We start from the raw sequence: 16432 nt of genomic DNA, 5'->3' as shown, positions 1-16432 counted from the left end.
ACTTTATATAAGAAGAACAATGTAAAAAAAAAAAAAAATTCAAAATCCTTAAGAATCACACTTAACACAATGATAATCCAAGATCCCAGAGAATCAATGATGAAAAATATTATCCACCTCCTGGTATTTGTATACAGTTAATGAGAGAATGTGTTTTGTTTAACTATACAAAGAATTTTTAGGCACAGTTAAAAGAGAGAATAGATATCTTCTTTAAAAACAAATGGGGGAATACTACAGATATGAAATGTTGCATGCACTTTCACATAAGGTCACTCTATCATTAGTTTTGCTTAACTATTTTACTTTGTTACAACAGACAACATTGAGTTGGGGTAATTTATAAATGCTTGCAATGTACAATAAACACATCAATAAAACAAAGAAAAGAAAACTGAGGCCCAAAGATCATGTTTGTTCCAAGGTCACAGCATCACTAAATATTAGAACTAAAAATTTGAACCCAAGCCCTATGATTCAAAAGCCATGTTCTTTCTACTACCTCATGCTGCAGTGTCCAGCAGGCAGATGGACATGAGGACTGGTGCTCTAGGAAGAAATACTGGCTGGATACCCAGATGTAAAAGTCATCACAAACAATAACTAAAACCATGTGAGCAGATATTTTAAGGATAGGAAATATTTAAAAAAAAAAAAAAAAGACAAAAAGACATGGATATAATTCTATTGGGCACTCACATACAAGCCAATGGATGAGAATGATTAACCAATGAGAGCCTGAGAAGAAAAAGTCCAATGGACAGAAAGTAAATTGGGAGAGAGCAGTATCATACAAGACAAGGAAGAAGGAAAGAGCACACAGAGGCAAACACCAGCATCAAATGCTACAGAAAGCTCAGAGCTTGGGAATTAAGAAAAAGGCCAAGCACTTAGGGAAGATGTCAATAAATGTTGTTTTAATTAATATACAAACATGAGTATTTCTTCCATCTCAAGGAAATTAAAAGTTATTCATTGTTAAAGTACATTGTTGACTCATTCAGAAGTCTTCAATTTTCTTTGCAATTACAGTAACTACTACAGTGCCAGGCCCAGGATATTTATGGACTGACTAACACAACATTTCAGCATCTGACACAGCAATATTCTACATAGTAGGCATGAAGAGATTATGTTGTGTGGTGGAAAAAGCAACAGATTTGGAATTAGAGGGCAGAGATTCAAGTTCTATCTGTCACTCACTTTAAATTTCTGAGCTTCCTCTGGGGGAGGGGGTGGAGGGAGGAAGGGGAAAAATCAGAACAGAAGTGAGTAAGGGATAATGTTGTAAAAAATTACCTTGGCATGGGTTCTGTCAATAAAAAGTTATTAAAAAAAAAAAAGTCAAAATAAATAAATAAATAAATTTCTGAGCTTCCATTTATTCACGTAAAATAGAGATAATATTCTCAATTAAGATTTCACAGGAGTTATGTTTTGTTTTGTGTTTTTAAAAAAGGTCTTTGTAAATTATAACAGTTTTTTAAAATGGGAGCTATTGTTGTTTCCAATTCTTTGTTGGAGACTCCTTTCACAATTCCAAATCAGAATTCTTCCATGGTTTTGATTGCTCAGATTCTTCTATACATTTTTCTTTTTATCTCCCACAGGGTATCCACCCAATGGTCACACAATGTTTGAACTGAAAAGGACTTTAGAAACCATCCAGTCCAAGGCTTTCATTATTTTACAAATGAGGGTCCCCAAGAGAAAAGTAATGTGTTTAGCCTGAAGAAGAGAAGACTTTAGAGGGATTAATAGAAAACTCAGGGATACTGAGAGAGAGCTACTTTCAAGAATCTAAAAGGTTATATGGGAAATGATTATTATATAGGACAAGTTATATAAACTTGTTCTCCTAGGCTCCAGAGAGTGAAACTAGGGAAATGATATTGCAGGAAGGCAGATTTAGACTCAACGTAAAAAGGGGGAAAAAAATCTTAATAATTAAAAATATCCAAAAGTAGAATAAGCTTCCTGGAAAAACAGTAGTTCTCAAGTAAAGAATGGATGACTGTTTACTGAAATGCTGTAGAAGTGTTTCTCTGTCATTAAAGTTTAAATTAAATTGTCTAAACCACTTCCCAAGAGTGAGAATCTGGCATTCTATGACAGAAAATAAGTTGACAAATCCCTAACTCTGCTTCCTATGGTTCTTTTGATACTTGCAGGCATCATTACTCTTACAGGCACTCTCAACAAAAGCTTTGTGAATTTAATTCAGTTTAATTTACCATCACATTTGTTTTATGACATGAGAGGGGAAATTTTTATTTTTATCACGAAAACACTGAGTAATGGAGCCACATGGCCAGTCAATCCAAGACTCTAACAAAGGAACAAAGACTAACTTCTAATTTTTGTCCTGCTTGTTTTGGGGGCATCTACATTGATAGAATCAACCCTCTTTCACAATTCAAATCTCACTCATCAAACTAATTCTGCAAAATATTTCATCTTCTTAATATGTGCAGGTCACAGCATAACTACTAAACTGAATGAGTATTTTTAATTATCCTTTTATGAATACCTTTTGTTTTTCCATCACCTTTATTTCCAAATATATCTCTCCCACATAAACCCCTGCAATGAATATTTTTTAAAAGTATTTGCTCATTTACCAAATATTAAGTCACCACTACTATATGTCTAAGGCACTAAGCTAAAATACTTTCTAAAAGCCTGAATTTCATTTCTCTCTAGTCCATATAAGATACTGATTTTTCTATGCAAATGAGTTTTCCAATAATAAAAATATTCCAAAAGAAAATTACCTCTAGGTTTCCATCAATTTGAAATCTTTTAAAACACCACATGGAAACTTAATTGCAACCAAATCACCGGCTTAGTGCTTTCTGATAACCACAGGATAATGACAAAGTTTCCTCTATCATTTCTAAATAATTCCCAATGGCTTTTAAGTATATACAAAATTTTAAAAATGCATACTTGCTAGCCCCTTTAGAGGTTTTTGCAAAGAAAAGAAATGAATGCAATTTTGAGAAACTAAAGAGTTCACATAGTTTTCTTTAAACCTTTCATTACACTCCATTCTGATCCCATTTCAGTCATGGAAACTAATGACTTCCTCTGGAAGCTGAGACCAGCAGAAGATAACCTCCTCTCACTAGTCAAAGAATACATACTAAAGGAAAAAAAAACTCCATCACATACTGTACCCAATGGGTAGAAGGAGATTTCAAAGTTCTTAGAAGTTCCATCTGAAGTGTTTTCCTCATCTCCCACCACACAAACTATCTCCCCTTCCCTCTTCACCCCTTTGCTCAACATCAAGGAGCTTACTAGTCCTCATGCTTGCTTTGATGAAGATAAGCTCCAGATGCTGGGCTGCTGTCACATCTTTTCATAGCTGGGCCATCTTTAAGCTGTAGTTTGTGATAAAGGGAAAATCAGAATAAGAGCCAGAAGGCCAGGATTTGAGTCTCAGTTCTACCACATGGGACCTAGGCTTCAGTTCCTTTATTCATTATCTAATAAATAAAGGGTAGGACAGAATCAGTCTTTGTTTCCCCAAATACTAGTCTTCAGACCCATAAACCAGCCTAAGGAAAAATTTTCATTAGTTTACAAAAACTTCCCTTCTCAACTCTACTTCTAAGGTCCTTTCCTCTTTACCATTCAATAATTCTAAAGTTCACCACAAATAAGTCACAACAACAATGTAAAAACTAAGTCCCATATATCACAAGTTCCATGGTTTTAAAGTGCTCTAAAAGTGTTTAATCTGCATAAACCGCATAAGCATTATCTCACTTGATCCTAACAATCATATAAAGTAATACAATCTACATTTCACAAATGAGAATACTTGAGTTTATATGGTTAAATGACTGCTCTTAAGCCTGTGACAACTCAGAATTCAGAACACTTTCTATTATCTCACACCTTTATACCACCTGAGGCAATAAAAGAACTGGGTCTGGAATCAGGAATCATTTTCCAGAATTCAAATTTGACCTCAACCATTTCCTAGCTGTATGATCCTGGCAAGTCACAACACAGCTTCAGTTTTCTAACCTGTAAAACAAGAGCTGAAGAGAGAAATGGCAAACCACTCCAGTATCTTTGCTAAGAAAACTCCAAATGGGGCCATGAAGAGTCAGATATGACTGGAAAATGACTGAACAACATACGTAACTTAGAAAAGGCTTTTAAAAGGTAGGAAGGTCAGACCTAAATTAATATGTGAAAAAGACACAATTTTTTTTTCTTAAAGGAGTTTTTGCTCTGGCATCCTATTACTCTACAAAGAATCAAATTTTCAATTATCAGCTAATTCATCTTAAAAACAGTACACTTCTGCTAGAGTTAATGTTCAAAAATGGCCTAAAATCTATCTGACAGTCCAAGGACCCACCCAATGTCTTATGCCAGTAAAAACACTGACAAACACAAGACCAAAGGTATGAACAATTTAATCAAGGTCAATTATAGTAAATGAACACTAAGACAACACAGAGATCTATTCATATCTGAAATAGAATTTGGATTTCTAACAAACAATGATTAAAAGTTAGTTAACATTAACTAATTCATATGTGACATTGGCCTGATTTTTTTTTTAAAGTCTTGAATAAATGTGGCTTTTCTGTGTTGGTCTTATAAAAGTTTCTCTTCTTAACTAAAATAATCAATACTATTTGGTTCCCATTATTGGATTATGTCTAAGCTGAACTATTTCCTAACAAACTCTCAAAAGGCAAATGAAACTGAGAAGAAAATAGAAGTACAAGTCCTTTACACTGCAGCAGGAAACATCTGCCAGTAATCAAGTTTGAAATTAATAGCCAGCAAATATTCTTGGTAAGACTCAGTGTTCATCCTTCAAGTAGAAAAAAGAGAATTCATTTACTCTAATGAATTAATAATAATTGGGTCATGATTATGTTCTATATTTAATCAATTCTGAAAATCTGGGTTTTGTTTATACTTTTTAAAAATTCATACAAATATTTGTCGTTTTAATAGTGAATAGAAATATTAAAGACCTAACACACTGATCAACTGAGAAATTTTATGCAATGTCAGGGGAAATAAATTTAAGAGAAAAAGAACGCATGGTAATAATGTTTACCCACATATGCACTATTCTTTATGTGTTCTAAAAGAGCTTCTTAACAAATATAATATTGTCATGAAGCAAATAGTTCCCAAGTAGAATGACAGTTCAATGCAACAAACATTCATTAAATGGATGCTGTGTGCAAGCCACTGCATTGTATGTTAAGAGGAATACAAAGAGGAATAAGATGTGGTCCCTGCCCTCACAGAGGTTATAACAAAGTAATTCATATGCACTGCCGCATTTGATCTTCACAAAACTGTTGTGAAGTAGGTAGCAGAAATGTGGTTGTACTGATTTCTCTACTACTGCTAATAACAGTGAAGGGTGTTGATGCTGCTTTACATCTATACAGTAATTTCAGATTAAGAAAGTGTTTTCTGAGACCCAGAACAGTAAAGTGATTTTAAAATGAAAATGGAAAAAGCAGTGACTTTGAATCAAATCTGCTGATTCCAAATATGGTATGCAAATGTAATATAAAGCAGGGTGCAAAAGTGAAAGAGAAGTTACAAAGTGAAATGAGCCTTCACCAGAGAGGACATTTAGGTTCATCCATGCCACTCCCCAGACCTCCAGCCAGGGCCGCATCAAGCACCAAAGGTTGTCTGACCCGTTCCTAAGACTCTAAGCAACAAAATTCTGCTAGCTCCCTCCAAAACCCACTTCATGCTGAAAACTTCTGAGGGATGCTTCCTCACCTAACACTCTTGTGTTGCAGTTAAAGGATTCATGATAGGTCTGTGAAGAAGGTAGAAGATGTCCTAGACGGTGAGAGGAAAAACCAGATATTTCAATCTATTCATATTGGTTTAAGTCTATAATGAGCTATCATCACTGGAACAATCTTTGAGAAGAAGCCACCATAGACCAGGAGCTGCTGGGAAAATAAAGCTAGGAATTCTCATTCATGTTTTTTTTACACTAGAGAGGAAAATAAGGGCTCAAAAAGTAAGAGAGAATAAATGAATGGCTAGATCAGCTATAATGCCAATCAACATCTTATTTTAAGTGACCATATTCATGTTTCTATACTACTAATTATAAAAACAAATCAGTAAAACTTCATAGTGATCTTCCAAAGCCAACAGGCTGATGCTAAATTTGATTGTTCCCATTTGGTTACATATATGTGCAAATATATATATATATACACACTACACACAAAGATACACACTTTCAGTTCAATAGTCTGTGAAAACTACATACATGCATTTATATAAAATTATGGTCTAAGTACTTATGAATACTCCATGTATGCTTTCTCTCTTTTTCTACACACACACACACACGCGCGCACACACACACACACGCGCACACACACACACACACATACATACATTTTTGGACTGTTACATACTATGTGAATATGCATACATATGCTGAACTATAAACATATACATGCATAATATATATACGTACATCTTTGTATGCATACACATATATTCAAAGTTTCTGCAGACTATTGAACAATAAATTCCATAAAGATAAAAGCAAATGTTTTGTCTAAACTGAGTATCTCTTCTGGGGCCTATCTCATGAAGCAAGCACTAAATGCTTATTATCTCAGAGATGTTCTGAAATAATAGGTATTTACTATTTGCTTGATAAATTCAAATACATTAGAACTCCTTTAAATATACTGATACCTCAGGACAGAACAAATACTAACCTTATAAGCAAATTCACTTATATTAGGCATTTACAGAGTCTAGATACACTTATATAGATAAGCATACTTCATGATACATGCAAATGTATATCATAACAAATTGCATAATACAAATTTTATATCTAACCCTTATTCATTTTCAACAGTCATTAAGTCAACTTACCATTCGCAGGTTTTGTGTGGTTCTGGTTTCAACAGCTCTTAGAATCTCTCTAAATCTACCGACTCCTCTTGTCAAGTTCCTGTATGCACACAGAATTTCATAGAGTTTCCATCTGGTGTACATTATTATTAAACAATTGTAGATTCACATTTAAATACAATTGCCTAAGTAAAAGCTATTAATCAAGGTCTAAGCAGGCAGTTTTCCTGTGTGAACTTTTAATTTTAATTAAAATATTCCCACTAAAAATAATGTTCAAGGGTTAGCAATCTCATGTTTTGAAACTTCATTGCAGACATATACTAAAGAAAATCTGCAGGATTAAATCAAAATCTGAAAAGCAGTGCTAAATGAGGCAGGCATACAAGATTCCCCAAGATATCTCCACACTTATCTTTCCATGGTATAATATTTTTCCTGTAATTCTACTATAAGTTACTTCCACTTGTCTTACCCTTTAAACATTACTAAGTGACAATATGAGCCAAAAAGAACACAAGATTATAAAATATGTGGGCAGAAGATTCAATAGTGGATATATGGCAGCATAAAAAAAGTCTGAGATATATGAAAAATCAGGGCTCTAAGGAAATACTCCCCCACATCATCAAGAGCATTGCCCTTTAGAGCAAACATCTTAGCAAAGGGCAACAGCAAAAGATTTTACACTAAATCAAATCTAAACTCTTCTGTCTGGCTTAAAACCTTTACAATTTTGTTCTCTGCTACCATCCCAAACTTCTTATAGATCCCTCCATTACACACTCTATGCTCAAACACCAGCCTTATGGAACACAAAATTCTCCAACTCCCATACATTTCCATACTTTCGTACCATCCTCATTGGCTAGAATACTCTCCTTCTCAACACCACATCCTATAATTCTTATTAAAAAGTCTCAGTCTTTTTTTAGTTTATCTTCTCATTTTGCACACACACACACACACACACAGTCTCCCTCAGAAAGTAAACTCCTTGAGGTCAGGCTTTATTTTCCTTTTGTCTTTGTAGACCTAAGTGAATAAGAAATGCTTGTTGACTGAGTACTTGGATCAAAGGTCTTTTCCAGATCTAGTACAACAAGCAGGGGACACAAGGATTGAAATCAGAACAAATCCCATTTTGAATGAAATGCATTATGTAAACAACTTCAAGTGACTCTTTTTGCTAAATGACAAAATTGCTACTTTTCTCCCAGCATCGAATCATTTACACAATCTACTACTGTAAGAACTAGCTTGTTCTCCTTTTCCTAAATCTCTAAGTATTATTTCAACTGACATCAATTTCAAGGCCTTTTCTTTGCACTGAATAGAGCCATATATTGTAATCTGATGATGTGTATAACCTGCTCGTGAGGTCAGAATTCTTCAATTTGTCACAAAGTAGGGCAAACAGTATAAATCCTATTAGCTAAATCTTTGCTATCCATAATGGATGCCTATGTATTGACCTCTGTCCACATAACCTGAAACCAAATGAAGATATTAAATGAATTCAAGTTATTAACATACTGTGGAATATAATACTTATGTATTAACATACATAAGATATCTCAGACATATCTTTTTCAAAGGACCTTCAAAATAACAACTTTAAAAACAATCACTGATCATTATAGATACAAAAACATTTTCATTCAACTCATCCACATGATACTGGATCAACACCTTCTAAATAATAAAAAATATAGACCCAGAGTAGATCTAAATGAAATCTGAGAAAGAAAGAAAAAAAAAGCTACCAGGAAATTTGTCAGTGAATCTCTGGGACATTCTTTTTACACTGCTATTCACTTCTAATTTCTTTTTCATTTGGTTTTCATGATGGCATATGTAGGAAATCAAGCATATTTGGTACAAGATTAAGTTGAAGAATTAAGCAAACAATGGACAAAAGAAAAAACCACAATAAGAGTTAAGTTTAATATGTTTATTAAGAGAGAGTGATGATAAGTCAATAAAATGAATTCAAGCAAGATCTTCAGCAGAAACAAAAGGACTTAAGAGTAAAAGGTGGAACTAGAAAGGCTTTAGTTCAAATTTAACACCCCAAAGTTTACTAGAACCTATTGTACCCTAAGGTACCTGAGAGTTAGCTACAAACTTGGAATAAGGAGTTGATAAAATATTCTCTAAGATGACATTATCCTAATCCATCAAATATTTAAGTATAAAACACCAAAATTAAAAAGCAGTCTTAGCTCTAATCTAATTCTATTCTTCTATTTTACAAATGAAGAAAAGCCAAGGCCCAGAAGAAACTAGCCAGAATAAAGGAGATCACAGTACCCCTGCATTTTGGCCTAGTCAAACCTCCTCTGGAATATGATGACAATCATTAATGTTCTACTATAGGAAGATATTAACAAACTGAAGTGTGACCAAAAGAGAATGAGAAAAACATGAGATGATTTGAAATTGAAGGAAATGAGAATGTTGATCTGGAGAAGACACAGTGGGATGGGAGGCAGATTTGTACAGTGGAGAGAACACTGGAGTAGAAATCAGAAGATCTAGATTCAAATTCCCACTCAGTTGTTTAGTACCTATGTGATCTTGGGCAAATTATGCCCTCTCTCTAGTACCTCAGTTTTCTTTATTTGTAAAAATTTCCAGAAATTCCTTCAAATTCTAATTCTATGATAACTACCTTCAAACAAGTGAAAAGTATATATGGGAAAGAAAAAGGGGTTGTGATTTCTCCAGGAAAGGAGACCAAAGACAAATAAATGTCTAGAAGTTAAAGAGAGGCAAATTCCAACTCAATACTAGAAAAGCATCTTAGCAATCATTGGAATGAGTTGACTCAGACAATGAACTTTCCATTAGAAGAGGTCTTCAGTCAGAAGCCAGATGGATATTATAGAGGAGATTAATGCTTCAGTAAGGATGGAATTGATGCCCAGTTGGTTCCTTCCGATTTCTGAAAATTCATGATACTCTCTAATGTCAAAGAAACCTGCACATTTATTTTTATCACTAATACTAGTTAGCCTAGTTGCAAAAATGTTGTTCATTTTTGCATATGTAAAGATAAGAACATTTTCAAAGAATAACTATCACACAGCAAGAGAAACACAGAATTTTAGAAAGAAGTAGAGGAACCTTAGAGATTATCTGACCTAACTTGTGATATGAATACATTAAATTCCCCATACCAGTGAAATCTCAGACAAAAATTTATATGATACTGCCTTTTCAAATTAAGCTAGACAAAATTCTTCAGGGTAATTTTAAAAGAGAAAGATAATATGAAAGTAGTGTTTGAATTATTATAGAATTTTTAGTTCCTCGAGAGATGGGCAAAATGAAGAACAAAGAAGTGATTTACTTACCAATGCCACCAAGTTATTCATGGTCTAGAACCCAAGTTTCCTAATTAATACTGCTCATTTTACTATATTATGATGCCTCTGTGGTGCAAAACCTTACTTATACTTAACACTTGAAAATACTAGCAAAGTATTTTGCTAGTTCTTCTATTTTACAAATGAAGAAAAACCAAGGCCCAGAAGAAACTAGCCAGAATAAAGGAGATCACACAGTACCCCTGCATTTTGGCTTAGTCAAACCTCTGGATATATGATAACAATCATTAATGCTCTACTATAGGAAGATATTAATAAACTGAAGTGTGACCAAAAGAGAGTGAGAAAAACATTTCTATTTTTTCTAGCTAAGCTAATAATATAATTATTATGTTATACCTTTCCATGCTAGCAAAGCTAATAATATTAATTTCTAGGACCACCATCACTGATAAGCTTCTTCTGAATCCTGCTTCAATCTTGGCTGGGGGAGTAGGAGTGTGAGAAGGAGGGGTAAGAATGGACTAGGTAACACATATAAAGAAATAGGATTTCTGCTTATTTCTAAAAAATAAATAAATAATAGAACAAAGCTTTCTTGCTTTCAGGCAGACTATCAATGAAGAAATCAAATACCCTTTCATTCACAGGGATGGTTTCTCCCATGCAGGACTGAGGCCCTCTGGTGGGAAAACACTGGGAATGTCCTATTATAAAACAACAAATTGGATAACTAAGGGGATAAAACCAGAAGTTTAAATTCATAAAAGTTTAAGAGTAGAAAAAGACCCTAGACCTCATATGATCTAGCCCTCAACTTACAAATTGGGAAATGAGGAACAAGGAATGATTTATCCAAGGATATACACGTATTTAGTAGCAGAGGCTTGACTAAAACTCAAATGTACTGAATCCCAACCTACCACTCTTTCCACTATACCTAGATAAAGAGCTGAGTCTTTTTCCCCCCAGATAAACTTAAGTTTTCTTTTTAAAAATTTTAAATTACCTTCTGGTAGAGATAGCAACAAAGATTAAAATAACTTTTTAAAGCCATATGAAATCAAGTAAGCAAATAATACAAGAGAGATTATCTGCACATTTCCATAAATGGATATAGTACTGGTGCTTTTTAATACTATTTAAAATTAATTTTGGTTTTATGACTCATCCAATAAGGTGAGAACTAGCAAACTATTTAAATTTATTTAATTTATATAAATTTATGCTTATCTGAACCATACCAAAAATATTGGCATTAAACCAGATTTGGCTTGCCCCCTGCACTAAGGATATATACAAAATTACGATAAGATTAATCCATACATAAAGATGTAAAAATGATATTAAATCACAAAATGATTTCTAAAATGATTTTTAGAAGGACTTCTTGGCAAGACAGCTGAATGAGAGGCTGCATATAAACGCAACTTGCCCCTATGACCTTGAAATATACCAAATAATTAAGAGTAACTAAAAGAAGGGAAATAAAAATAAACCCATGGAAATGAAAATGAATAACAAACTTTCTTTTACAATTTTAGAAATACTATATAGTAAGAGAATATCAGGAGAACAATTCATAAAAAAGAAAATAAATTCCTCAATAATTATAACTCAGAAAACCTCAGAAAAGGATTCATAGAGAGTGTAAGAATGGTTGGAAGATCTAATAAAAGAATAAAAAGAGACAAGATATGAATTAGACTTCTCAAAACAAAATTCAAAACAAGAATTAGTGGTATAAAATATAATATAGAAAACTTAAAAAATTAGATACTCCTGAAAAAAATAACAGGAGACAGAATTTGAAAATTCAATAATTTTATTGAATTATTATTATTATTATTATTAATAGCCAAGACAAAAGATAACAACATGAAACTGTGTGAGGGATTTTTTTTCTAATGACCTAGGACATGAGACTCAACAGAAATAAATTAAAGATGATGAAAACAAAGAAAATAAAAGATGATGAAACAAAAAGGTTGAATAGCATATTTCAGGAACTCAAACAAGAAAACTGCTCAGATATATTGAAACCAAAGAATTAAATACAACTAGAAAATCCACAGAATAATATCAGAGAAAATATCCACATCTAATTCACCAGGAAATATGATTGCTAAACTCCAGAATGCCCAAATCAAAGAGTAACTATCTCTAGAGCCAAGAAGAAACAAATCATATATCACAGAATATAGTGAGAATTAAGAATCATTCAGTACAATTCACCATCAACAAGAGAAAAAAAAAAAGAACTGGAATATAACATACCCAGAAAAGAGAAAACTGTCTTGAATCCAAAAATGGTTTAACTCATAAAATTATACATAATCCCATAAATCATAGATAATCCCATAAGAAGAAAATAATTTTTTATCAGAATTAGTAACATCTAAGCTCTCCTGAAGAAAACACTGGTAAACTGTCTTTTAAATGAAAACCAAGTGATACAAACTTTAGAAAGCTAAGTAAATCTGAAAAGCTCAAAAATGCTTACATACAGAAAAGGCATGACAGAACTACTAATACTTGGGAATTCCATCTTATCTAAAATGCTAGACTTACAGATTCAAAAGCAAAACCCTAGAGCAGTGGTTCTCAAAGTGTGATCCAGAAAACTGCTGGGAGAATCCTTCATACCCTTTAAGTAGAGGGTTCCTTATAGCCAAAACTATTTTTATAATAATACTATTATGATAAATGTTGATAGATATAATTCACATAAACAAAAGTTCTCTGAAGAGTCCTCAATAATTTTTAAGAATATGAAGAATATTGAGACCCAAAAGGGCAATGACAGAGTTTGATCAGAAGGAAGATAAAAGAGAAAGTCCAAGGAAAACACATTGATTACAAAAGAAAAACAACAACACAAAGCCTAGTGATTTTGCCTGAGCTGAAAGTGGAAAAGGAAGAGACTAAGTAAATCAACAAGCACTTAAGTATTTACTTTGTGCCAGGCTAGCCTCAGAGCAGGAAAGAACTGAGCTCAATTTCAGCTTCTATAATACATTAACTGTATGACCCAAGGCAAGTCACTTAACCTCTCCTCATCCATTACAATTCTCTTAAGATGTACAGAGATGGCTTGTATCGATTGAGAGTGTTTCCTTACCTGGAAGTTATGAACCACAACTCCAGTCCCTTTCCCTATCCTCAAGTGCCAGGCACTGTACTAGACAGTAGGATCAGACTAAGGGTAGATTATTGCAAACAACAAAAACAGTATAAAACTAATTCTGGTTTTTTGTTTGTTTATTTGTTTTTAAGAAGAAAAAATGTAACTGGATTTGAAAGAGGGAAAAAACAACCATCTTAATCATTAATATGAATAATATAAAACTTGTCCAGAAAACTGAGAACAGCAGAATGATGTAAAACTCAACAAATGTGCTAGAGAAAAGAAAAATACTTAAAGAATCATAGTTAAAATGAAAGGATTGAAATAGAGTTTATCATTTCTCAGTTGGCAAGATCATTATCTCAGACAAGGAAAAAAAAAAACAGTCAAGGGAATGAAAATGACACAGTTTATATTTAAAGGAACCATAGATAAAAAGAAACAATACATATACACTAAATGTCATAGCACCTAAGTAAAAGAAAACAACGACAGAAAGATCTAATTAATAAGAAAATAATTATAGATAATTTAAAAGTATATATTACATATTTATACAAATAAAATTTTAAAAAGACAACGAAGAAATAAAGGATCTGAAGTGCTAAAAAAAAAAAAAAAAAAAAGGTGACAGGACTGAAGGTCCACAGTACTTTGAGAATTTTTTTTTCAGCAATCCAAAGCACTTATAAAAACTTGATCACTTGGTAAGGCATATAAAAGAATTCACAAGTTGAGAAAGGAGGAAATGTTAAATGTGTCCTTTTCAAACAATAATGCCACAAAAACTCTATATGATAAAGAAAACATGAATAAAAAGTAAAAATTAAATAGTACATCAATGTTAACCTAAATAATGAATAGATGAGGGACAACTAGATGGTGCAGTAGATAGAGCACCCACCCTGAAGTCAGTAGGAGCTGAGTTCAAATCTAATCTTAAACACTTAACACTTTTTACTTGGGTGACCACTAGGCAAGTCACTTAAGTGACTTCAATTACTTCACCAAAAAAAAAAAAAAAAAAAGCAAAGCAATAATAAATAGGTCAAACATATCATTCAAACAATAAAGACATAGATAGATGTACAGACATATATACACAGCCAACCAGATAATTATGGCAGAGATTACATGTCAAAATTTATGAGAAGAATGTATTTTTTTAAAAAACTGAAAGCATCCCCATAAATCCTCAGCATTTTTATACATCACCAACATAACCCAACAGCAAGAGATACAAAGAGAAATTCCATTCAGAATAACTATTGATACCATAAAATATTTGGGAATCTATCTACCAAAGGAAAGTCAGGAATTATATGAGCAAAATTATAAAAAAGTCTCCACACAAATAAAGTCAGACTTAAATAATTGGAAAAATATTAAGTGCTCTTGGATCGGCCGAGCGAACATAATAAAGATGACAATACTCCCTAAACTAATCTATTTATTTAGTGCTATACCAATCAGACTTCCAAGAAAATATTTTAATGATCTAGAAAAAATAACAACAAAATTCATATGGAACAATAAAAAGTCGAGAATCTCAAGGGAATTAATGGAAAAAAAAAATCAAATGAAGGTGGCCTAGCTGTACCTGATCTAAAATTATATTATAAAGCAGCAGTCACAAAAACCATTTGGTATTGGCTAAGAAATAGATTAGTGGATCAGTGGAAAAGGCTAAGTTCACAAGACAGAATAGTCAACTATAGCAATCTAGTGTTTGACAAACCCAAAGACCCTAACTTTTGGGACAAGAATTCATTATTTGATAAAAACTGCTGGGGTAATTGGAAATTAGTATGGCAGAAATTAGGCATGGACCCACACTTAACACCATATACCAAGATAAGATCAAAATGGGTCCATGGCCTAGGCATAAAGAACGAGATTATAAATAAATTAGAGGAACACAGGATAGTTTATCTCTCAGACTTGTGGAGGAGAAAGAAATTTGTGACCAAAGATGAACTAGAGACCATTACTGATCACAAAACAGAAAATTTTGATTACTTCAAATTAAAAAGCCTTTGTACAAACAAAACTAATGCAAACAAGATTAGAAGGGAAGCAACAAAATGGGAAAACATCTTCACAGTTAAAGGTTCTGATAAAGGCCTCATTTCCAAAATATATAGAGAACTGACTCAAATTTATAAGAAATCAAGCCATTCTCCAATTGATAAATGGTCAAAGGATATGAACAGACAATTTTCAGAGGATGAAATTGAAACTATTACCACTCATATGAAAGAGTGTTCCAAATCATTATTGATCAGAGAAATGCAAATTAAGACAACTCTGAGATACCACTACACACCTGTCAGATTGGCTAAGATGACAGGAAAAAATAATGATGAATGTTGGAGGGGATGCGGGAAAACTGGGACACTAATGCATTGTTGGTGGAGTTGTGAACGAATCCAACCATTCTGGAGAGCAATCTGGAATTATGCCCAAAAAGTTATCAAATTGTGCATACCCTTTGACCCAGCAGTGTTTCTATTGGGCTTATATCCCAAAGAAATACTAAAGAAGGGAAAGGGACCTGTATGTGCTAAAATGTTTGTAGCAGCCCTATTTGTAGTGGCTAGAAACTGGAAAATGAATGGATGCCCATCAATTGGAGAATGGCTGGGTAAATTGTGGTATATGAATGTTATGGAATATTATTGTTCTGTAAGAAATGACCAGCAGGATGAATACAGAGAGGATGGCGAGACTTACATGAACTGATGCTAAGTGAAATGAGCAGAACCAGGAGATCATTATACACTTCGACAACGATATTGTATGAGGACATATTTTGATGGAAGTGGATTTCTTTGACAAAGAGACCTAACTGAGTTTCAATTGATAAATGACGGACAGAAGCAGCTACACCCAAAGAAAGAACACTGGGAAACGAATGTGAACTATCTGCATTTTTGTTTTTCTTCCCGGGTTATTTATACCTTCTGAATCCAATTCTCCCTGTGCAACAAGAGAACTGTTCGGTTCTGCAAACATACATTGTATCTAGGATATACTGCAACATATCCAACATATATAGGACTGCTTGCCATCTAGG

At 33.2% G+C, this 16432-nt stretch overlaps 1 protein-coding gene across 11 annotated transcripts in view; it reads right to left on the bottom strand.

Moving 5' to 3' along the window:
- Positions 1–16432, bottom strand: part of TTC7B (tetratricopeptide repeat domain 7B) — a 327704-nt gene that overhangs the window by 197737 nt on the left and 113535 nt on the right. For all 11 annotated transcript variants that reach the window (XM_051977396.1, XM_051977400.1, XM_051977401.1 and 8 more), the window contains one exon: positions 6919–6997. In XM_051977396.1, coding sequence (XP_051833356.1) covers positions 6919–6997 — 79 coding nt within the window. The remainder of the gene's footprint in view (positions 1–6918; positions 6998–16432) is intronic.

The sequence above is a fragment of the Antechinus flavipes genome, chromosome 2 (assembly GCF_016432865.1).
Source record: "Antechinus flavipes isolate AdamAnt ecotype Samford, QLD, Australia chromosome 2, AdamAnt_v2, whole genome shotgun sequence".
Lineage (NCBI taxonomy): Eukaryota > Metazoa > Chordata > Mammalia > Dasyuromorphia > Dasyuridae > Antechinus > Antechinus flavipes.
The sequence above is the reverse complement of the archived record's forward strand: the minus strand, read 5'-3'. Positions and strand labels throughout refer to the sequence as shown.